We start from the raw sequence: 22,775 nt of genomic DNA on the forward strand, positions 1-22,775 counted from the left end.
AAAATGATTCTCGGTATCCCAGTCTTACTAGCATTGGCCATCAATCAAGCCAGAGCTTCTCCCTCAACAAACTTGGCAGTATCCAGCCAGATCTGCAATAAAATTCAATATGACTTCCCTGCAGGAACTAACAAAAATGATCCTCGAGCTGAAGCTGTAAAGAAAGCATATGTGCGCGAGTGGAAGCAGTATGCGGAGTACGCGTTCCCAAACGATGATCTCCTTCCTGTCACCCATAACTCTACAAACGACTTGTTCGGATGGGGTGCGACAATTGTTGATGGTATTGACACTGCTATTGTGATGGGTCTGACTGATATCGTGGAGCAGCAGCTGAAACAAATTGCGGCTGTAGATTTCACGTACGCTCCGAGGCAGACTCCAGGGTTGATTTGGTAGACAAGTACTGATCACGAAATAGGAAATCTTCCTCTGTAGTTGCCTTTTTTGATGTGAATATTCGGTACATTGGCGGGTACGTTGACCGAATAACTACCTGCTTGCGAATTCTCTGTTCTGATGATCTGTACAGCCTTCTTAGCGCCTACGACCTGATCAACAGCGGCCAATTCCCAAATCCCTATGATAAGGATCTGGTTGAAACCCTCTTGTCTCAAGCAAAGTCTTTGGCTACGGCAATAACTCCCGTTTTTGACACAGTCACTGGCTTGCCGGGTGGAAATCTCAACTTTACCACTCAAAAAATAGTTCAAAGTACTACGACCGTCAATGGAAAGACGTATAATAGTACGAATACGGCACAGGCCGGGACGATGATACTGGAGTATTATCGCCTATCTGACCTTACTGGTGACGAATCATTTCGTCAGCAGGTATGTCTATATTTCCCAGATCTAGAAGTGAACCAGGAAGGGCCGTCTAACATTTAGAGAAAATACAGGCTCAAAAGGCCGAGGAATATCTTATCAATCCTAGTCCATCCCCTGCGTTTCCAGGTCTTATTGGAACTGAACTTGACACTGACACTGGCAACTTTATCACATTCGATGGTGGCTGGGAAGCCGGAGTCGACAGCTTCATTGAGGTAAGTCAACGGAAAGGTCGACTTGGCAGTATCTGATGAAATAGCAGTATTTGATCAAAACATACGTGTATGACCGGGATGATAGCTTGTCATCAGCTTTACGAGACTTCTGGGTTACAACCGCTGAATCGAGTATTGAACATATAGCGCTTCACCCATACGGTAACCCAAATCTAACCTTTCTCTCTCAACTTGATTCTGATGGCAACATCATGTGGTCAATGGATGACTATGTTAGTTTCTACCCAAGTAGTCCAGGACTTCTGGTCACTTTCCTATTAACATCATAACACCTTTTTAGGCATGTTTTGCTGGTGGAAATCTCCTTTTAGGGGGAAAGTACCTAGACCGACCTGATATCACCGATTTAGGAATCAAGGTATCTGACAGCTGCCACTGGCTTTATAACACAACCCTTACCGGTCTGGGGCCATCAAGTAAGAGCTTGCCATCACGGTCTTCCAAGGAAACCCCAGTCTAACAGTTGTCAACTCAGCAATCGCCTGGTACAATGCCAGCAATGAAGCCTACGAGTCAGCCTACAATACGAATGCAACGTACCGAGCTGAAGCTGCCAAATACGGCTATTTCATTGAGGATCCCTCATACACCTCTTACCCCGAACCACTGGAAAGCATCTTCTACGCGTATCGTGTCACGGGCGATACTCGGTGGCAAGACTACAACTGGGAGATCTTCCAAGCGCTGAACACCACCCGCTCAGCATCAGTGCCATACGCGGAAATCACTGACGTGAATGCGCCGTATGGTGGGGAGCTGGTGAACTACGTTTCAAGGTGAGTGCCCTGAATTCCTGCACAGGCAACGTGCTGGTGGTAGGTGGTTCTATTGCTGATATTTGTACCTAGCTTCTATTTTGCGGAAGTGCTGAAGTATCTTTATCTTACTTTTACTGAGCCTGATGTTGTGAGCTTGGATACTTTTGTTTTTAATACTGAGTGCCATCCTGTGCTTATCAAGAAGACTTGTTGATTGGGTAGATGAACCCTTTAACTCCAGAATAACTTCATTGGATTCCTATTACTACCTGTTTACGGAGTATTTACTTGAGTTCCTTTGGTTCTAGGATTTAGTAGTGGTGCTTATCCTATTTATGCTAGCGAGGACGCTGTACTATGCAGGGACTAACGACGAATGAGGAATGATTAAAAGATATGAATCTCATGCCCCATAGTCGTCCGTACCTACCGCTTTCATGGACAAGTTGTAGGAGAGAAAAGGACCAAATTGGAAATTTATAGAGGATTGAATAATGGATATGGCGGTATTTACATAGGTATCTAAGATGCAAAACTAATACGGATTCATTATATGCTCAGATGCAATCTAAAGCCCAGTTGTACACCTTATGCATATGGATCCTCATCTTCACGCAAGTAACTTACTCGTCGGGGCTCGCTAGGACGTCGATTATCCTGCTGTCTAAATCGATCAGCCTCAAGCTGTTGTGCGAACTTGCTCTTTGCCCGAATATCCGGACCCTTCCAATAAAAGACATAGATTGGTATCAAAACCAGGAAACCCACGCAACCGAGAAATGTGCTCGCCCACTGGAGGTGGTACTTATTTCCCATGTTCTCGTACATAGGCGTGGCGTACATGGTAGCAATTCCAGCCAAGAAGTCTCGAGCAAAGCCGTTGCCACCAGTCGCAGAAGCAGAGTAGGGGCCATATGCGGCAACCATGTAGTCTATCGTGGCCATATAGATGGCGTAGTTTGCGATTGCGATAAGACAAGCGAAGATGCAAGGTGCGATCCAGGGGATAGGAGGACCCATGGATGTCCAGGCGAAGCCTAGTAGACCAATCGGTTCCAGGGGAGCGATGAAGAGAAGAAGGAGCAGCCGGCGCTCGGCGAGTCTGCTTCCGGCTCCATGTACCTTGCGAAGTTTCATCTGGCGCCAGACATCAGGCAGGAAAACAAAGTAAGCGAGCATGTATCCGACCAGAATAGCGCAGAAAGTCAATCCGATTTCCATGGTATTCATGTTCCATTGCTTAAAGACCAGAGTGAATGACTCGGTGAACACGAAGATGAGTGCATCGGAGAAACCCGACAGAAGAGACAGGAACAGTACAATTGGCTCGCGTAGGAACATCTCAAAGGGTCGGCGCCAGATTTGGAGGACTTCCTTAAAGTTCAGACGCTGTGTCTTCAACTCGTTAGGGCCCCAGACATCCTCGCCATTCTTACGGCGCCGCTTAGCCTCTCTATCGACGAGTATCGTAGCCCGTGTCTCTGGGACAAAGAAGAAGTGCAAAATTTGGGTAACTCCACCAAAGATTAACTGGATCCAGAAAACCCAATGCCAGGAGAGATACTGGCCGATAAACCCACCAAACACAGGACCGATAGTTGAGCCGCCCACGGATGAGAGTACGACATATGCCACGGCAAAGCCTTGGTCATCGGCCTCCCACATATCAGCAGTCATACCGAGGGTCACAGAACCACCAGCCGAGCTGAGCCCTCCAAGGATGCGGCATACGACAATAGTGCCAAAATTGGGGGCCAAGGCACATGGGATCTGCCAGATATTGACCAAGAACAATGACAGCTGCATGATAGGCCAACGGCCAAACTCTTCACTCCACGGAGCCCAGAGCTCGCAGCCGAATGCATATGCAACGAGGAAGACACACTGTCCAACTCGAGCGGCCTGCTCGCTGATCCCAAACTCCTCGGTGAGACCGGTCACTGCATTAGAATAGACGCCTGTGTTGAAATTCATCGACATCTGGACTACGAAGATGACTGATAGGATGGTCCATTTCTTCCATGATGGAAAGCAGAAGCCTAAGGCGTCATAGCAGTCATCTTCCAACAGCTCGCGCTTACCACCTTTTTCAACTTTTGGTAAATCATCTTGACTGGTACGCTGTGAATCGAGGGCGTGTTCGTCGTGAGCATGTCTGGCGTGGGCGTCTTTTCCGCCTTCGGCTTTGTTGTGCTTTAATTGTTTACTGAGACTTTTGTCGGCACTCTGATTTTCATCTTGCTTCTCGGAGAACGAGGAGTCGGTTGTATGAGCCATGTGGCAATTTGGAGATCGTGATGTAACGGCGCTTATATGGACGTATAATGACAGTAGATAATAGCTAATAGAAATGTGGAGCTCAAAGATGGAGGAAGCTCTTCACCATTGATTGAAGTTAGGTACTGGAAAATATGTAATATTGACGAAATAATAGCCGATCCTTATATGCAGAACTTGGGAGACCAATATATCCGAGTAACAAGTTCAAATAATCCATGTCTATGGATCGCCAAAGCCATTGCCTCATAGTATGCCCTGAACAGGAAATCCCAATAGTCGAAACAGCATCTGATTTGCAGTAGAGTTCATAATCAAATTGTAATCTGTACCCACCAGCAACATTTGTATTCAAAGATGAGTGGTTAATCAAGTAAAGTATAGGGCTTTAATGTGGATAAAACCTGTTACTCCTCATGGCGTCTTACGGCCCGTGGGGGCCTGGGATGTCGGCAACCCGATCTTTACGTCACTTATAAACCGGGGCTACGTCAATTTCATGGGGAACTTCTCCACTGCTTTAATTCAATTTGCCGAAGCTTTCTTGAACGTACCAATAACGTCTTGACCTACGCGTTCTATGTTGTCATATATTATCTATCAGTATTCAGAGGCCAATGAAATATTGATATTGTGATCAATGTGGTGTGACTGGCTCTGAAACCATGGATACATCAGCCAACTCCCGCATGCTTACCCTCCTCAATAATTTTTAGAAGCAAATATTTGTTATCTCCATCAATAGCAGCACGTGCAATAAACTTGCCACGTTCGACGGCATCCTTATCACCTTGAAATCCTCCGACAACCGTTCAGTACTCCGGCTCGACAAAAACCGTCGGAATATTCTCATTTTGGAGTGTGATAGTATCGACGGCTGGCTTACTACTGCGGTGAACAGCAAATTCGATTTTCTAGTTATTATATGGAGACTTTTCTGAAAGGGCCACGCCGAACATCCCTAGGTCGCTGGTGGCAATAACAATACGGCGCGAAATAGCCGGCAGAAAAGTTTCATTCATGACCGCAACACTGAGAGCATTTGTCTCAAAAGCAGCGCGGTAGCTCTCAGAGATTGTAACACTAGCACCATTAACCAGGATGTCAAGGTAGCCGAATTTTGCTCGACAAATCTACCAGCGGCGAGAATAGTTTCATTCTTGTCTAAATCGATAACAAATGTGAAGCTTGAACTATCTGAGCTAGTCACAGATACGATAGTCCTGACTGCCTCTTCAGCCTTTGATTGAGAGCGTGCGACGACAACCAGGTGGGATTTGGTTTCTACCCTGGTTACATCCAGTTACGAGAATCACGAGCTGAGAAGTCATGGCTGAGTGTGAAGACTCAAGTGTATAGTTTTTTCAAGGGTCCCAGCTTTCTTGTTACTGTAAATGTTCAAGCACCCTATCTCCAAACTAACAAATAACCCCCTGCATTGCCCTCTAACCCTCTAACATTATTTTTTACTCAAGCTGCCCATGGAGTCCGCTTTCTCGACCAGAGCAGTGCTTGGTTTTTCCAGAAGCTCAACACTCCTACTTAGGTGCCTATGTAGGTTCCTCATCATTATATATAGGTAACTGTATATCAGTACTGTATTTCCATTGACAAATAGAATTTTTCTATAATCTGAGAATAACAAGAAACAAATAAGCTAGAGAGTAAAAACGCATCATCCTGCCATCAGATAAAACTTGAAAAGCCCTAGCTGCTCCCAGACGACCTCAGGCAATCCGATCAAAGCTGCATATGCGAACACCAAGTCTGTTTCAATGACATACAGAAGTAGTTCACATAAGGTCTAACGAGGTTAATCTCTTGGTAATTCACTAACACCGAAGTAGCTAGGTAGCGCAATCTTTTACCGAGGTAGTTTCTCTTCATAAGGAAATCACTGAATATGAAACACCATTCCATTCATATAGAAACACTATGAAGTGAAAATCACAAGAAACGCCGGATATATCAACAAATGGCATAAATAATTTTGATCAAGAACCTTAGGAAGTCGAAGCCATCCGCTCGACAATGCTAAACAAGTAGAGCCAAGACACTTTACTTCCGTGCCCCACGGCTGACCTTGGGGAATTCAACAGGAATACGCAGACGGGCAATCCGGCGCGCATTAGCCTCGGCCTTTCCACCCTTGATGTTCCATTTTTTGTGCTCTGTTTCGCGGGGCTTGTCAATCTTGCAGCCCAGCTCGCGGAAGTACTGGATCATGGTATTTGACTCAATGTGCAGATCGTCACGTAGATTTGAAGGGTCTGTAGCCAGTTCATTGGGTGAGTTGCCACCGAGGGAACTGGATCCACCATCCTTGGCTGGTTGCGGGGGAATGTGCAGCGATAGGGCACAGATGGTGGTGTGGAGGAGAGTCTGTTCATGCTTGGTCATGTAGGCTCCGTTTGGAGCGAAGCGGCGACGCACAGCATCAACCACAGAGTCTGAAAGGAGATCTACCGACTCAGCCTCGGTATTCTTGGAATCCTTAGAAACGGCTCCAGATGTACTAGACAGAATCTTGCGAAGGTCTTCACGGGGAGGCAATTTCTTGCTGCCGGGGCCAGAGCTCTTGTCACCCCTTCCACTTTTAAGGCAGCGCGCGAATTCAAGCAGCAGCTGGATGAACCGAAGAACTTGCAGCTGGGTCTGGTTTCCAGAAAGCACTACTGCTTCCACGCGGCTGGCAACGAATCGAGATCCAGTGGTCACCCCCATGCCGGCCTCAACCTGCTGCTTCCACTCCTCGATACCAGTCAATAGACGAAGTGTCGAGTGTCCACCCGGAACTAAAGATTCGATCGTGTAGACATCGGCGGGATGAGCAGCAGTGAGATCGGGAATAGGCAAGGGCTTCGCTGCTTGAACTTCAGCCTGTACATTTGCCATCTTGACCAGACCGGAAGCGGCACCCGCTGGCAAAGAGGAGATAAGCGCAGCACCGGCTTCGGGGACAGCACCGACTGGGGCGTTGGACAGCTTGGCATTCTCGGCCATAGATTGGACTGCCTTGCGAGACTGCTTTGTACCGAATGTGTTGGTCAATGCCGTGCGTTGGGCCCGCATGGTGTTCTAAATCTATCGTTAGCGTAAACCTTTCAAACAGCAGGGCCAAGGTAAGACATACCATCTCCTCCTCAGAATCTTCATCGTCAGAAGCGTTCCTGTAACTGCGGACAGCACCTCTGAGGGTCACTCGTCGTGCCTCCACAATCTGCCATGTCTTGCGCTCCGGGTCCACAACGGCAACATAGTGCTTCAATTGCGAGTCTGTATCGTCTCCTGTGCCCTCACGGCCAACAAAATCCATTTTCTCGTGATCAGAAGACTGCAGCAGGATCTCGGAGGAGACAATGCCAGGGTTTCGGGCGACTCCTGAAGAACTGGCATTATCGCGAGTCTTGACATATGCGTCCCAGCGAAGGGATTTCGCATTTAGGACTCCAGGAGTGGTAGCTGTAGCACAAAGAATACGTGAGTAGCGAGTCTAAGCCGCATTAGAAATATTCAGCCTTACCAATAACCGGTGCAAGCTCGCTCTTGTCTTCGACAACGCTGGCTGCCAGAGGAGGAAGGGCTTGTAGCTCCAAAGCGGGCTTTTTTGTGGGACGCTCGTGGCGGTCTGATGCGCGCTTGCGCTTCTTCTCCACATTATCGGAAGGCATTGTGTAAGAATACAAAGACCACAGTCTTTAGCTAAGATAATGACCGTGGAATATTGATGGAATAAATATTAATTGGAGACGGCAGAAAAATTTCCATGCGGTGAGGAATTGGAAGGCGGTAAGAAGGTCCCGCACAAACCAAAAATTGACAGTTGAAATAAACTCTGAGATGCAGATGTAGATGAGTATGGAGCTCTGGATTCAAATCCGGAATATGCTAAAATAAATGACTACAGTGTTTAGATAGAGCACTTCTGTATGGCTAAAATTTACGAAGCAAGATATGTTCTCAGAAAAGTCTTGAATTTATCGGCAAGCAAAGCTATCGAAACCAATGACCTCCGAAATATTCCAGTTTTGATTGTTGCAGGAAACTCTGATCCATAGCTCGCAGTCACTTGACAGGTCAAGGACTGATAATTGAAAATTTGAGCAAAAGTAACCAGACACCTCAGCGGGTGCTCACAAGACCAACATAGACTGATCTTTCAACCCTTAACTAAACATAAGGGCCTCTCCAAGTTGAAAATCTAATGGCTAACCACCAGATACCATGACCGACAGCAGATCGAACGACGTTGAATAAATCCAAGGGATTGCAAAGATAGAGAACGGTGGTTGTTTGAATGGCGGATTCCATCGGCGATCTGTAGTTCCCTCAATGGACGGAAACCATATTCGGACAGGCAATTTGGTAACGAGAGGCGGAACACGAAAGAAACGAAAATCGTCACATCGAGTCATTTATTTTCATGTTTATCATTCAAACAGTGAGCTTCGCATGAGGAGCTGAGATGGCGGGGGCGAGTTGTTTATTTGCTGAAAAAAATTTTTAGCATCAAAATTACTTGCACTCAATGCCAATTGGCAATTATGATCGATATTGATCAACAGTAGAAAGCTTACCTTCTGGCACGCATCTTTCTGCGCTTGCGCTTGAGACGACGGACGCGCTTCTTTCTCCACTTAGCTCTCATCTTCGTAGATCTGAAAAGGCATGTTAGTTATTAATTCAATGGAAATAGAAACATGAATAGTGTTTTTGGTGGAAACTTACTTCTGCGAGGATGAGGAGAGATGAATGAAGAAAGACAAGTGAACGGCTCGCAAATGAGTTTGTGTAGTGAGCTAAGCGAGAGGCGCTAACCGAATGGGGATGAGATCACGTGCCGAGTGGATTACATCACACTGTGGGAGTAGGGTTGTAGATACTCATAGATTCCCATGGACGGTGAATTTTTACTCGGAATTTTGTGAATTGAATCCTTTAGAATATTAAATTTTCATTATTGTCAAGATTGGTAAATAAATAACATGAAATCACATCCACTTGGCATATCAAAATGCATGCAATAATCCCCGTAGCATCCATATATCAAATATGGAAAGCTCCCTTTTTTATTCATGAATATCATAGCCAGAAGGCTGGTTCTTTGTCCAAGGAACCCATGGAAGAATAAAAATATACCACGTCATCTAGTACTGGTAGCGGTAAGACGGTGCCAGATCACCCAATAACTCTTCCGTATTCTCCTCAGAGTTGCTATTTTGGTTAATGAGAGGAGCGTTCATACGCTTTCGGTTCTCTGCCAAAATAGCGAGGAAGTAGAGAACACATGACAAAATTGCCAAGCAGCAGAAAGAGATGGAAATAATGAATCCTGGCTTGTAATAGGGTGCATCCTTTGCAAGGAAGGAATATGTGGCGATGATACCACCGATATTGCCGAATCCCACCTGCCAGGCTGATCCAACACTTTTCCGCTGATGGCCTCCAAGGTTCATGGAGAACCAGCAGACGATAACAGGCATGGCGCTATACGCACCGCTGGTGATCAAGAAAAGCGCACCGTACTCGACAGACCGGTGTGCCGTCCCGTGGACACAGAGTAGGATAGCGAATCCAGCAATGGAAACGAAAATGGGAATCAGAGTGAATACAAATCGGTGCTTCAAGCGATCAGAAATGAAAGCAATGAACATAGAAAAGGCAAAGGCCGCTGCCCAGGGCGCAATGGAGTATAGCTGAGTCTTGACCGCTGTAGAGTTTTGTTGTCAGCAAATCATCAGGATGATATTCAAGGCGTTCCAAATTTCACTTACAGCTGTATCCATAGCTCTGGATGATGGACGGTGCAAAGTAGGCGTATGCTAAATCAAGAGTCAGCAAGGATTTCCAAATATCCAGGGATATATTTGCAGGTTTTACTAACCGTAGGCTGGAACGATCAAGCCGAAGTACATGAAACCACCCAGAATGATTTTGTCTAAAAAAGATATGGTAAGCTCACGTCAAACACCCCCAGCTCTGAAGACTACTTACAGTCCTTGAAAACGGCCAAAACTTCACGCCATCCCATCTTAGCTTGGCGGGCGGACTTGCCAACATCCTTGGCCAGCTTCGCCTGAATGTAATCTCGCTCTTCATCAGTCAACCACTTGACATCTTCGGGGAAATCTGGCAAGATGAAAAACCAGACAATGGCGACCACGCAAGTCAGCAGACCCTCTAGGATAAATACCCAGCGCCAGCCCTTGTATCCACGAATTCCATCCATCTGCGAAATACCGTATGCCAGCAGACCACCGAAGGCACCGGCAAGAGTGGTTGAGCTGAAGAAGAAACTGAAACGCTTTTGGGCCTCATCACGCTGGTACCACATTCCCATCAAGTAGAAGCCTTCCACCACATGTCAGCTGAAACCGTCAAAATTACTTGGTGTTTGAATACAACTCACATCCAGGAAACATGCCACACTCAAAGACTCCAAGGAAGAATCGCGTTGTCATAAGTCCACCCCAGCTTGTTACGAAGCCTTGGATAATCATGATGAGGCCAAATCCGAACATACACACCGACACTATTGACTCCATTTAATAAAATGACCTTTGAAGAACCAGTTGTAGGATTGCACGACTTACACCAAACATGTGGTTTAAGCTTCTTCAGCAGTATATTGGATGGAATCTCGCAGATAATGTAAGGAACGAAGAAGATCGTCAAAGCGGTGTTGTATTTCGTTCCCGATACAATATTCAAGTCTGTCTTAAGACCGAGGATGGCAGCATTGCTGACATTGACCCTGCAAAAAGAAATCCAAGGTCAGCGCGCGGTTCTTACGAGGTTCGGATGATGGGCTCTGGCTCTAGCTCTTACCGGTCCAAAAATGCAAGCAGGTACAGAACACATAAGCACGGCAAGATGTGCCAGTCGACCTTGGCCATCAATTTGCGCTTGGTAGTTGATCGGAGCGGTGGAAGCTCCGAGTCATAGTCTGATCCAGAAGAGTCGACCATGCTTCTGCCATTGTCGCTCTCTTGCAATTCCTCTGCAGAGGGGTAAATTGTCAGCAGAAGTACTCATGACATCAGAGATTCAGTCGCAGTAGATGTATGCGCCAAAGGTGTAGATGGAGGAAGAACAAACCTGGTACTCCCATGGTAAGATACAATCGCTATTTAAAATGCGCAGAGAGCGAAAAGGGTTTAAAGACAATAGGGATTTGACCGCCAGAATTCTTAGAGTGTAGATCAGCTCCGAGCTGTACAGGGATGCACAGGGATGCGCAGGTAGTAGTATCCGAGGTTATTGCGCGTGCACAACTTTATGGTGCGCCAGTATAAGCACAGTCCAATTCGTGGATTTTTTTTATGGTACAAAATTGAGGGGGGGGGGAAAGAGCAGGTCAAGAGCTACTTAATTTATTTTTTTTAGTGTTCGAAAACTGAGTCAGAAGGGCTAATATTACTGCTGGTTGATCCATGGCTAACTAGCCGTGGCCCCAAGAAGTATGAATCCTGCAGTAGCATTTTCAGGACCCACTGACCGATCTCGGCCTTACTCTTCAATTGATCAATTTCCATTCAAATCTGCGATGTATCCTTGATTGAATGGTATAAAGTGCAGTAAAGTGCTGTATTTGGCTGATAATGGGTTGAAATAGAATTAAAGGTGGGGTTGATGTGAGCCACTTTCGAATATCACGATTCAAGGAAAGATGGTGAGTAGTGGGAAGTTCAAGTCTCCGGTGTCGCTTCCCCGCAAACTCGGTAGACACTAGCGAAGAAAAAATACAAAAAAGGGGAACATATTCACTTGATTTGCCGAGAGAAGGACTTCTGTGCTTTGATAGAATCCATCTCATGTGACCCTTCCTTCCTCATATCATCTTCGGTGTACCCCGTTCTACACACAGGTCGATCTTACTCCACTCGAAACAACTACAGTTTGTCTCGGTAAATCACCGCTGCTCGATTTGCCTGTAGATCTACCTTCGACGATCGCTCAACTATTTACCTAGATGATATATACCCGAGGTAAGATTTCTTTGAACTACATTGTAGAAGTTCCACGATTGAGGTAGCCATGTACGGAGTACAAATACAGCATAGTAAGATATTAGTTAAACCTCATAAAAATGTGTCCGCGCACTAGTGTATGTCTCGGTCTCGAGGTCAAATCAATTGTATTCCGTCGTGGACTAGATGCATAAAGCTATCCCCATTTGTCAAGGATATTCCTTCTAAAGCTGGAAGGATTCAGAACCTGGGAGTTAGCTTCGAGAAGGCCCATAGAAGATGTAAATGGCTTCGGAGTTGGTAAGTTATCCCCCGGTGGGGCTTAGATCCAATAAAGTACAAACACAACAAACACATCACGCGCCATTCTGGTGACTAATATTCATTGATGCCTTAGTTAAATGGCAAAAATAGCCATTTTCTGCGCCCATTATCATCACCTGATGTAGCCAACAACAACCATTAAACAGTCATTGTCGCAAACATAAAAATGCTGATCGACTGTGGACCACTATCGAGCTTCACGCAAGCCCGATATGTGCTTCATTTCTCTACAGGGAAAAGACTAGTGTTATTCCGCTTGCCATCGATCGACAAGTCCTCCTCAAAACTTAACGAGGCGCAAGGGTGGTCGTACTATGCAATGCAGGCGGAATGTCCCCATGCGGGCGCCGAAATGTCGGCCTCGTATGTTGATATTGAAGACTCTGCCTACATCGTGTCGTGCCCATGGCACGCCTATGATTTCAATGTGGAGACTGGAGAATCGAGCGTGGGCCTCAAAGCCTGCACATTTATTGTCGATGTTAGCGGCGAATCTGTTACGCTCGATTTTCCCTCCGAAGATGGCGAGACTATTGAGCTGTCCAGAGTTGAACCCGTTAGTGAAAGGGTCAAGTTGAAAAATACGAAACCGTCAGCTAAGTCCTCAGTCAAACAACACGTAGTTGAGCAAGAAGCAGTCAAGCAAGAAGATTTTGGAATGGCTCGCTACCTCGATGAAAATGCAACATTTTGCGACTGGGCTGTCCATATCTTGAACACGGCCAATCCAGAACACAAAATTGAATTGACTCACCACTTTTTCACAATTTTCGTCGAGAAAGAGGTCTCTTCCTCACCCATGGAGCTTGGAAAGGGCACAATTTCTGCTCCTGAACATCCCCCTCGTGAGAAAATGACTACCGTGGCTCCAGGAGCTATGCCTCGCGCTGGAAAGGGCGGGACGTTGAAGAGCCGAATTGCTATGCTGCATGCATTGGCCAATATTGAACTATGGGCTATCGACCTTGCAATCGATATCTGCGTACGATTTTCAACATTTCAAACTGAAGGGAATTCTCTGGAGTTACCACGAGCTTTCTTTCACGACTGGTTGAAGGTGGCCAACGATGAAGCTAAGCACTTTTCTCTCCTTCGTACCCGACTTGAAGAGATGGGGTCGTATTTTGGAGCCCTTCCCGTACATCACAGTCTGTGGCTGTCGGCCTTGGAAACGGCGCACGATCTTCGCGCTCGCATCAGCATTGTTGCCCTCGTCCATGAAGCTCGGGGATTGGATGTCAACCCCATGACTATTGAAAAGTTCCGCCATTCTGGCGACGGTGAGAGCGTTAAAGCGCTCGAGGTCATCCATAATGATGAAATCACACATGTTACCACCGGCCACCGGTGGTTGACTTGGATTTGCAGCCAAGAAGGAACGGATCCTGTGCAGGTTTTCCGGGGCAATGTCAAGCAACATTTCAAGGGGGCTATTCGAGGTCCTTTCAATGAAGAAGCTCGGTTACAGGCTGGCATGGACCGCCGGTACTACGAAGATACACCGACGCCGATAGCGGCTTCATGAGATACACCCACTCAATTTACGACGTATGAAACAAAAAAGTAATCCATGGATCTACGATCTTTGGCATGAGCAATAAAAATGAATCTCATTCCATATCTGATATCATAGCAACGTATTCCGTGGGGCAACTACCCAGAGATAACCTATTTATAGATCGGCTTCAGCAACGCCTTGCTGCAGCTGGAAGGAATAGTGGCATCGTAGTAGCGATAAAGGTAGAACAACTGAGGAGTGTTGTGGAACCAGTCGCAGACTAGAGTGTGCATGATGTCAGAAATGGAACTGAAGCGGTGAGAGAACGAGAACAAGAAAGTAAACGATAACCTACCAAGCCAGCCCCCAAAACCACTTGCTTTATCCCACACAAAGGTGCCATTGGTAATAGAGAATCCAGTACTGCCACCACCTGCATTAATTTCAATTGGCTCCCATGCTTTGAGAAAATTAGCTTGGATTGAAAATGGTCAAGGTTGAAAGACTGACCGGCATAGTTGGTATCCCCAGTGGCGATCAAGCCCCAAGTAAAGTCAGTACCCAGGTCAGCAAGGGCACGGGTTTCATTCAAATAGAATGAGGGAGCACTGGTGCCATTACTTCCAAGAGTAGCATCATTCAACCCAGCACCAGTGTGGTAGGTGTGTAGGTAAAGGTCGTTATGTTTGGCATGAGTTGCACCAACAGTCTTGAGGCGAAACTCCTTGGTGGACTTGGCAAGGGGGGTGGCAAGGGCAGTTGCCAGCAGAACAGAAAGACAAGTAAAAAGCTTCATTATGGAACTGGCGAAAGAGGTTGGAATAATTGATGTCTCAAACTTAGTTCAAATTGGCGGTGCGACCGGTATTATATACCCCAGGGAAGAGACGGGTTCTAAGGGATGCTTATGCAGGATCTGAGCAAGTGGAGGCTAGATAGTAACTAATTATTAGCCCTGGAGCTGAAGAAGGGTAAAAGCACTTGTTGGGGGCTGTTGTGATATGCGCATCTTCCCCACATGCTCAAGGAATGAGAGATTCGCATTGGAATTCAGAAAAAAAATGGAATAGAGTGAGGCTTTTTAGCCGATCAGATACCTGGTCATCCAAATATCAACTTCCCAATGTCAATACAACTAGTAACGGCCTTCCAAGCTTCTAATTTTGGGAGTTCGGTTGGGTATGATGACCAGGCTGGAGAGCACAAAAAGACCTGAGTGGATATCTAGGTGGGTCAGTTTTATGAGTTAGGAAGAATGACGTCCGAGGATATTTAGGTAATTAGTAGTAGATGGTCTCGATGTTAGGGGTGAAAGAGAAGAAAAGGCTGGAATTGAAGCATAAAAAGGTAACTATATATCTACTTCATGGTGACGTCACGGAAGGTAGTAAACAGCAGAAAGAGCCGCAGATGCTATTCAGTTCAAAATAGTTATTACTATAGTATTATTAGCAAGTTTAGGCAATTGTCAATTGATGGGGAAATAACAAACAACACATCAACTACAGTGACGAACAATATTATCTGTTATACCTGAGAAGGCAGTACGTGCAATGTTATTATAGTACCTCGGTAAGGAACAGGCTAAAAAGCGGTCAACTACCCGTGGTCCGAACTATGTACTAAGTACTGCCTCTCTCAGTCTTTGTACTAATGAACGATAAAACCATTGACTCCGGAGGATCGGAGCATTTTTAGCTCTCCGACCGTGAATCTCCACCCCTATATGCAAAAGACCGTCTAAATCACAATATCTATGAAAGAATTAGTGTCCATAGTTCACCTAGGTAGCTTAAAGATCAATTCTCAAAAGTAAAAAGATCTGGCCACTTTAGACGCGTGTCATATGTTGTTAGTCGAGAGGACCCACTCCCAGGTAATGTTGAAAATCTCCTTTCCACCCTTGATTTGATACATCAACATTGCTCCTTCCCAGGCCCTTTGAGCTCAGAATTACCAACCTTGGAATGTTATAGGCATTATCTCGAAGATAGTCTTGGGAGCCAATTAACTGGTTCCATCCCCTCAGATCCCATGGATCCTTCGGATCCTTCCGCATACGTGGATCCTCAGCTCACCTTTCAAGACAAACTGGTACTTGAGGTTCTATCTAAAAAGTCATCAAATGGTGAGCTCTTTCTCTCATCTGTCTTATACACTGGCTAAAACCAAGGTGAAGGTGATACCAAAGCAAATGCCCAGAAGCTCAGCGATGATGAAATAATCAAAAAGCTCGAGGGCATGAACAACCCATCCGATCCATCATTTGATCCTACTATTTTCCAGCTCTGGGAAAATGATGTGCTGCGGGCTAAGCTCCCTGAGCCAGTTCAACGTTTTATCTTACAGCCATATGTGGAATGGGCCAAAGGCGTCGTCCGAGTCCCTACGGATGTTGTTATGCTTACGCATTTGATACTCTATTTCACAACCATCGTCCCAAGCGCATTCTACCTATTCTATCACTTTACATGGATCCATGGTATTTTGCACTGGGCCTTGATGGGCTTTTACTGTGGTGCTTTCACCTTGATGAGGCATCAGCATATCCACGGTAACGGAATTCTGGCTCCTCAGTACTGGGTCTTGGACACATTGTTCCCGTACTTGCTTGATCCACTGCACGGACATACATGGAACTCCTACTTCTATCACCATATGAAGCATCACCATGTCGAGGGCAACGGCCCCTATGATCTGAGCTCTACCATGTTCTACGACCGTGACAGTGTGCTTGACTTTGCTTGCTACGTGGGTCGGTTCTTCTTTTTTATCTGGGTCGAGCTCCCACTCTATTTCTTCAACAAGGGACAATACAAAAATGCCACCAGAGCTGCATTCTGGGAACTCAGCAACTATTTGACCTTCTACTGCCTCTATAACTACGTCAACGCCCGTGCAACCGTCTTTGTACTCATTCTCCCATTTATTGTCATGCGGATTGGCCTGATGTGTGGAAACTGGGGCCAGCACGCTCTTGTCGATGCAAGTGACCCTGAGTCAGACTGGTTGTCCAGTATCACTCTGATTGATGTTCCCGTGAGTGGTATAACTAATTTGACCCTGATCTCAAAGCGCTAACAAATATACAGAGCAATCGTTTTTCTTACAATGATGGCTACCACACTTCTCATCACTTGAACCCTCGCCGTCACTGGAGAGATCATCCCGTAGCTTTCCTCAAACAGAAGGACCGTTATGCCGAGGAACGAGCTCTGGTGTTTCGCAACATTGATTACATCTTTATCACTGTGCACTTGTTGCGCAAGAATTACATTCATTTGGCGAAATGTCTCATTCCGACTGGTCCACACGCCAACATGACTGTTGAGGAGCGAGCAGAGATGTTGCGTGGTCGCGCTCGCCGGTTCAGCCCGGATTACAAAAAGCAAAACTAGGGAAAAAAAAAAGCAAGTTCGATCACATTTCTGCGCTCGGCATTTAAATATTTCATAGATTTTTAAGTAACCTCTACCTCTTTGGATTTTCAATAAAATCTCAACAATTGAGACTTTGTATCCATTATGAGATGGTCACTCTTAGTGAGGATTTTACTTTTTCAATTACTCGAAAGGAAGCCTCGATGTTTACTTGATATCAAGCCGGCGTTTTAAAGTACCTATGATGACCGGAGGGCCGGGCTAGAAACGTCTGGAAACCAAAGATCGCCACCGAACATCTATCAAATTACTCCACACTTTAAGCATGATTGTGGACCCTAGTTTTAGACCCGAAAGTAGATTCCGCACTACTAAAAAACCGAAACTATTTAGACCACAGCGACTAGACCTGCCATTCAAACATTAGATCTTGTAAAGCAGCTCCTACTATATTTTTGAGGTTTTTTTTTTTTTGCCTCTTTCCCTTGTCACCTCACTCGCTGGCGTTCTGCTAAAGCTTTGGCTTCTAGCTGTGATACTTAGATCTTTTTAAAATGGGCATGTAAATAGAAGAAAATGAATTGGATGATCATGTGCTGCGGTGTTGTATCAGTTCCCGAGATCAATGCTGGCATGGCTCCTATGGCCGTCTAAAATAAGTCATCGATATTGGTCCGTTATAGCTGTTTCAGGAAGAAATATAGTTTTGACCGCTTTAATTATAGCGAATCCACCTGAGCAGCCATTCTCGGAGGTATTATGTAGCCAATCAGGGATCTGGTTCTCTCGAAACTAGGAAGTCTATTGGATTTCTCTCATTGGAGATAATAAGGGATCGAATTGTTTTCCTGAGCATGCCAATCGTCCCGTGGATATTTCTTTTCAGCCTGAGCAAGGACTTGCGAGTTTGTACAGTTACTAAGAGCAATCCTATGCTCATTCATATTCCAGATGTTTTCGGGTAGTATATAATATTATCATTGAATCTGAGATTATACAACCCTTGGATCGCTACTACTCAGGTACTTATGTATTATAGGTTCTAGACGCATCGATATATATACCAATACAAGAAGGGATGTGTGAATTCTGTTGGATAAATTTTGGTAACCATGCCATTCAGAAGGGTATAGTCTCCACAGACTGTAGAACGCGGATAGCCATCTCACGTGCACGCGTGTGGGAGGGAGTGAGGGAATCCTTGGGAATTCTGTTCAAGAAATCATTCAACTAGAAAGTTATCTTAGTCAAGGGATAGTCTTTGTTGATTTGCGAGGCTGGTGCGAGCGTTTTCTGATTCATTTGACATTGTAGGGTAGATCTTGAGAGCCCGTGGAGCTCAGTAGCCCTTAGCGAAGAGATTCGACGTGATTCTAAATCAGAAATGGTGAGAGATACTTGGTCATCATTGATAGGTATATTAGACTAATGGTGATTTGGGGGAAGTGGGAAGTGGACGCGACCGGGTGGTCCAAAGCAGCTGATCTTATATGATAGATGGAATCTCATTTTAGGAAGTACACCAGGAACTTGTTTATAGACGAATTCAATTGGCGGGCTAAGATGCCTACAGTTTGTCTGGTGGCAATCATGTTCTAACCCAAAATCGACATCGCCCCACAGGTATGGAGGATTATTACTTGGAACACTGAAAGAACGACGTAGTTACATCTGTAATAAATCCTTCAGCTCTGCATCATAGACGATTTAAGTTTAAAGTAATTCTATATAGGCATGAACTTATGTCGACGTCGAATCGTTCACACAATTCATTTTCAAGGCTGTTCTAAACCTTCTCTACTATGGGAGAAAATACAGAGGGCCCGGAAACACCATTGGAACCGATCAAGGAGCAACCATGGGATAGTTCTTCAAACTCATCCTCGCTCAATGTGAACGCAATTGATTCGCATCAATTATCCAAGAAAAAGCAAGAGACCAATCCATCATTCGAGCCGCCTAGTCGACGAATCAACCCTAAAGAGGAGACCCAACAACCGAATTCCCAGCATGACTATCCATCATCGCATCAAGATCAACCTCACACACCACTCCATACAAGAGCTGCAGTAACAAGACAGCCGACAGAATCAAGCAGCCTCTACTATCCCCAACCAAACCGTCTCCCCTCTTTCAGAAACCGCACCCCAAGCCAACAACAACAAGTAAACCAATGGCCGACACACTCTCTGGCTGGATCAAATACGAGAGAAAAGCAGCAGCAGGGGGATGTCTATATCGACGATGAATACCGACGACTTAACCCAAGATACGGCGGCGGCAACGAAAATCCAATATGGGGCTTAGCAAAGCCTCTTCCGCGGGTAGTTAGACCTGGCATGCGTCGCAATGAAAGCCAAGGACGAACAGCATGCGAAACTGAAGCCCCAGGCCAAACCCAAGCCGCTCCAGAGATTGGCGCAACGCCTGGACTATCCCCTCTGCAGTCGAATGCCTCTCAGTCTCAGTCTCAGTCTCAGTCTTATGGACCTGGACATCCTAGTTATGCGTCTGCAGCCCAGCAGGGAATAGGTAGGCATCATGTTGTATATGCGCCACAGTCTGATGGGATACTCCGTCCTATGGAATCAGAAGTCAGTGAGCACGACTGGCAGAACGAGGGTACTGAAAATGGAGAGATAAAAAGGCCTCCTGAAGATGAATTTCTGAATTCTTGGGTCCGGGTTCGACATCATACGAAAGAACCACTTGCAGAATGGCTTGCTGTAAGCTTCTTTTATCAACAACTTCTTAGACATGGCTAACAATAAATTCACAGACTACCGTGACAATACTTATAGGGCTAAGTGGTACACTGGCAGTGTCAACCGGCGGAACAAAAGCAGGAGGACGCTTATCAGACAATTGGTCCTGGGGCGTCGGATCTATGATAGGCATTTACCTAGCAGGTGGGATCTCCGGTGCACATCTGAACCCGGGTATATCAATCGCACTTTGGATATTCCGTGGGTTTCCCGGCCGGCGCTGTTGCTACTACATCATCGCGCAAGTTCTCGGTGCAGTGACAGCAGCAGGTCTAGCGTATTGCTTATACAGAGATGCTATCGTCAATCTAGCACCCAATGTGTCGGCCGGAGCAACAGGTCTGGGATTCTACACAGAGCCGCTAAGTCACGTCAACTCCGCGACAGCCTTTTTCACCGAGTTCGTCGCCGATGCCATTTTGGTCTGTGTCATTTTTGCAATGGGCGATGATAGTAATGCTCCACCCGGTGCTGGAATGAGTGCCTTTGTGATTGGTCTCGTTGTCTATGTTTTGTGTATTTGCTTGGGATTCAATACTGGAGGGTATGATTCCAATTGCATGTTGCATTAGTGAGATCACATGACATGTGCTAACCTGCTTTTATAGATGCTTTAATCCAGTTCGCGACTTTGGCCCGAGGCTTGTGGCTCTCATGGCTGGATATGGCGGTATCACCTTCACTGATCATAATGGATGGTGGTTTTGGGGCTGTTGGCTCGCTACTATCTTTGGTTGTCTTGCTGGAGCTTCGCTTTATGATATCTTCATTTTCATTGGCGGTGAATCTCCTATCAATTATGCACCAAGACGACGCAGGAGAGCGAAGCTTAAGAAGCAAAGTAAGTGGAGGAAGAGACTTGGTATTGGCAAGGAAAAGCTTCCTGTATTAGAAGAAGGCATTAAAGATCTAGAAGACTAGAGACAACAGAGCAGAAAAAGTATTATTTACCTAGTTACACATGGAAAACCAAGGTGCATTTTTGGATATTAGATATCGATACCTGGGTGTACGAACCCAAGATGCTGGACAGTCTTGAATACATGTCCAAGTATGAAAAGAGTGGGTAAAAGTTACAACTTTATTGCTTCGAGAGCTTCTAAAAAAAGAAGAAAGAATACAAGAGCGGCTTAGATGATCAAATATACCGCCAAACCCCATTATATGAGCGGTGAATATACTTAGGATCCTCAATCATCAAAGAGGAGAACCAGGGGACCAAGGGAAGGAAAATTTCACATAGCAGTACAGTTGCTTAGATGAGGTCGCGCTTGACAAACTCGGCGAGCAGGGTCTTACCCAAAGAGGCAGGGCTGCGCTCAACAATGACACCAGCATCCTGGAGAGCGGCGATCTTGGAGTCGGCACCACCCTTACCACCGCTGACGATGGCACCGGCGTGACCCATACGGCGGCCGGGGGGAGCAGAGATACCGGCAATGAAAGAAACAGCGGGCTTGTTGTGGATGTTGTTGGCCTTGAAGAACTCGGCGGCGTCCTCCTCAGCGGAACCACCGATCTCACCAATCATGATGATACCCTCGGTCTCGGGGTCCTCGAGGAAGATCTTCAGGCAGTCGATGAAGTTGGTACCGGAGAAGGGGTCACCGCCGATACCAACAACGAGGGACTGACCGAGGCCGGCCTGGGTGGTCTGGTTGACGGCCTCGTAGGTCAGGGTACCGGAACGAGAGACGATACCGACACGACCGCGCTTGTGAATGAAGCCGGGCATGATACCAATCTTGCATTGACCCTATACACATAGAATATAAGAATCCGTAATATGAAGTCGCGCAAAAGGTCGGAAAGGTGCTAACTTACGGGAGCGATGATACCAGGGCAGTTCGGGCCGACCAAACGGGTCTTGTTCTGGGTCTTGAGGATATCGGTGATGCGGACCATATCTAAGGAAAATTGATCAGTTCGTGGAACAGGGTGTCTTGATAGCGCAGAAGCTCGTACCGTGCTGGGGAATACCCTCAGTAATGCTAATACACGAGCAAAGTTAGTTTGAGATACCGTAAGGAGCTTCAGTATCACAAACACCTACCAGACAACCAGGCCAATCTCAGCAGCAATGGCCTCCTCGATACCGGCAGCGGCAAGAGGGGGACTATTTCATGTTAGCTTTTCTCTGTGTATATTGAAGCTCGACGTTGTTTTCATACGGGACGAAAATGGCAGAGGCGTCGGCGCCGGTCTGCTTCACAGCATCGGCAACGGAGCCAAAGACAGGAAGGTCAAGGTGGGTAGAGCCAGCCTTCTTGGGGTTGGTACCACCAATGACATTAGTGCCTATGTTGAGTAAGTTCGTGTTTTTCTATTTCTGTTTGCGCAACGGGAGAGATGTACCGTAGGCGATGGCTTGCTCGGCGTGGAAACTATACAAAAGCACGTCAGTGGTCAGCGTATGAATTTTGCTACTATTGATATAGATAGCACTCACGTTCCCTGCTTTCCAGTGAATCCTTGGAAGAGAACCCGTGTGTCCTTGTTGATTCGCAGGTTATTCACGGTTTCGCCATAGGCAGAGGTGGCCTTAGCATATCCCCGACGCTGCTGGCCGGCAACGTTGCGAAGGGCCGAAAAGGTGTTACGGCTAAAGGACTGCATGACTGCAAAATATTAATTGGAGGATGGAGGGGAGAGGAGAGAATTAGGAGAAAAAGTGCCCGGGTGAATAAGTTGGTAAGGAATCAGGATGCGCGCCCGGGAGTTTTCGTTCGGGTCAAAT

The 22,775-nt window shown here is 46.2% G+C and overlaps 9 protein-coding genes across 9 annotated transcripts; 4 read left to right on the forward strand and 5 right to left on the reverse strand.

Moving 5' to 3' along the window:
- Positions 1-3: 3 nt before the first annotated feature.
- N7495_000891 (glycoside hydrolase family 47 protein) lies at positions 4-2,038 on the forward strand (the record flags this gene model as incomplete). The annotated part of the gene is made up of 7 exons (XM_057203561.1): positions 4-386; positions 422-833; positions 902-1,045; positions 1,090-1,278; positions 1,347-1,482; positions 1,530-1,842; positions 1,915-2,038. 7 exons carry the CDS (start codon positions 4-6, stop codon positions 2,036-2,038), a joined length of 1,701 nt encoding a protein of 566 aa, XP_057067634.1.
- Positions 2,039-2,412: 374 nt separating this feature from the next.
- On the reverse strand, positions 2,413-4,101 carry N7495_000892 (Major facilitator superfamily domain general substrate transporter; the record flags this gene model as incomplete). Its single annotated transcript, XM_057203562.1, has 1 exon — positions 2,413-4,101. The coding sequence occupies one exon, from the start codon at positions 4,099-4,101 to the stop codon at positions 2,413-2,415; it is 1,689 nt and encodes a 562-aa protein (XP_057067635.1).
- A 2,058-nt stretch (positions 4,102-6,159) lies between these two features.
- On the reverse strand, positions 6,160-7,772 carry N7495_000893 (DNA-directed RNA polymerase I subunit RPA49; the record flags this gene model as incomplete). The annotated part of the gene is made up of 3 exons (XM_057203563.1): positions 6,160-7,179; positions 7,235-7,563; positions 7,625-7,772. 3 exons carry the CDS (start codon positions 7,770-7,772, stop codon positions 6,160-6,162), a joined length of 1,497 nt encoding a protein of 498 aa, XP_057067636.1.
- Positions 7,773-9,248: 1,476 nt separating this feature from the next.
- N7495_000894 (putative MFS transporter) lies at positions 9,249-11,212 on the reverse strand (the record flags this gene model as incomplete). Its single annotated transcript, XM_057203564.1, has 8 exons — positions 9,249-9,811; positions 9,876-9,923; positions 9,986-10,039; positions 10,096-10,452; positions 10,511-10,633; positions 10,695-10,855; positions 10,930-11,101; positions 11,200-11,212. 8 exons carry the CDS (start codon positions 11,210-11,212, stop codon positions 9,249-9,251), a joined length of 1,491 nt encoding a protein of 496 aa, XP_057067637.1.
- Positions 11,213-12,561: 1,349 nt separating this feature from the next.
- On the forward strand, positions 12,562-13,920 carry N7495_000895 (Rieske [2Fe-2S] domain protein; the record flags this gene model as incomplete). Its single annotated transcript, XM_057203565.1, has 1 exon — positions 12,562-13,920. The coding sequence occupies one exon, from the start codon at positions 12,562-12,564 to the stop codon at positions 13,918-13,920; it is 1,359 nt and encodes a 452-aa protein (XP_057067638.1).
- A 143-nt stretch (positions 13,921-14,063) lies between these two features.
- N7495_000896 (uncharacterized protein) lies at positions 14,064-14,689 on the reverse strand (the record flags this gene model as incomplete). The annotated part of the gene is made up of 3 exons (XM_057203566.1): positions 14,064-14,173; positions 14,249-14,353; positions 14,404-14,689. The coding sequence occupies 3 exons, from the start codon at positions 14,687-14,689 to the stop codon at positions 14,064-14,066; spliced, it is 501 nt and encodes a 166-aa protein (XP_057067639.1).
- Positions 14,690-15,927: 1,238 nt separating this feature from the next.
- N7495_000897 (uncharacterized protein) lies at positions 15,928-17,291 on the forward strand (the record flags this gene model as incomplete). Its single annotated transcript, XM_057203567.1, has 3 exons — positions 15,928-16,021; positions 16,073-16,932; positions 16,986-17,291. 3 exons carry the CDS (start codon positions 15,928-15,930, stop codon positions 17,289-17,291), a joined length of 1,260 nt encoding a protein of 419 aa, XP_057067640.1.
- Positions 17,292-19,075: 1,784 nt separating this feature from the next.
- Positions 19,076-20,959, forward strand: N7495_000898 (MIP/aquaporin family protein; the record flags this gene model as incomplete). Its single annotated transcript, XM_057203568.1, has 3 exons — positions 19,076-19,999; positions 20,053-20,582; positions 20,647-20,959. 3 exons carry the CDS (start codon positions 19,076-19,078, stop codon positions 20,957-20,959), a joined length of 1,767 nt encoding a protein of 588 aa, XP_057067641.1.
- A 334-nt stretch (positions 20,960-21,293) lies between these two features.
- On the reverse strand, positions 21,294-22,654 carry N7495_000899 (succinate--CoA ligase (GDP-forming) subunit alpha; the record flags this gene model as incomplete). The annotated part of the gene is made up of 7 exons (XM_057203569.1): positions 21,294-21,794; positions 21,863-21,945; positions 22,004-22,029; positions 22,092-22,154; positions 22,210-22,336; positions 22,394-22,422; positions 22,488-22,654. The coding sequence occupies 7 exons, from the start codon at positions 22,652-22,654 to the stop codon at positions 21,294-21,296; spliced, it is 996 nt and encodes a 331-aa protein (XP_057067642.1).
- Positions 22,655-22,775: the final 121 nt, after the last annotated feature.

Source organism: Penicillium taxi, assembly GCF_028828555.1.
Source record: "Penicillium taxi strain IBT 34144 chromosome Unknown utg000001l_segment0_segment0, whole genome shotgun sequence".
Classification (NCBI taxonomy): Eukaryota; Fungi; Ascomycota; class Eurotiomycetes; order Eurotiales; family Aspergillaceae; genus Penicillium; species Penicillium taxi.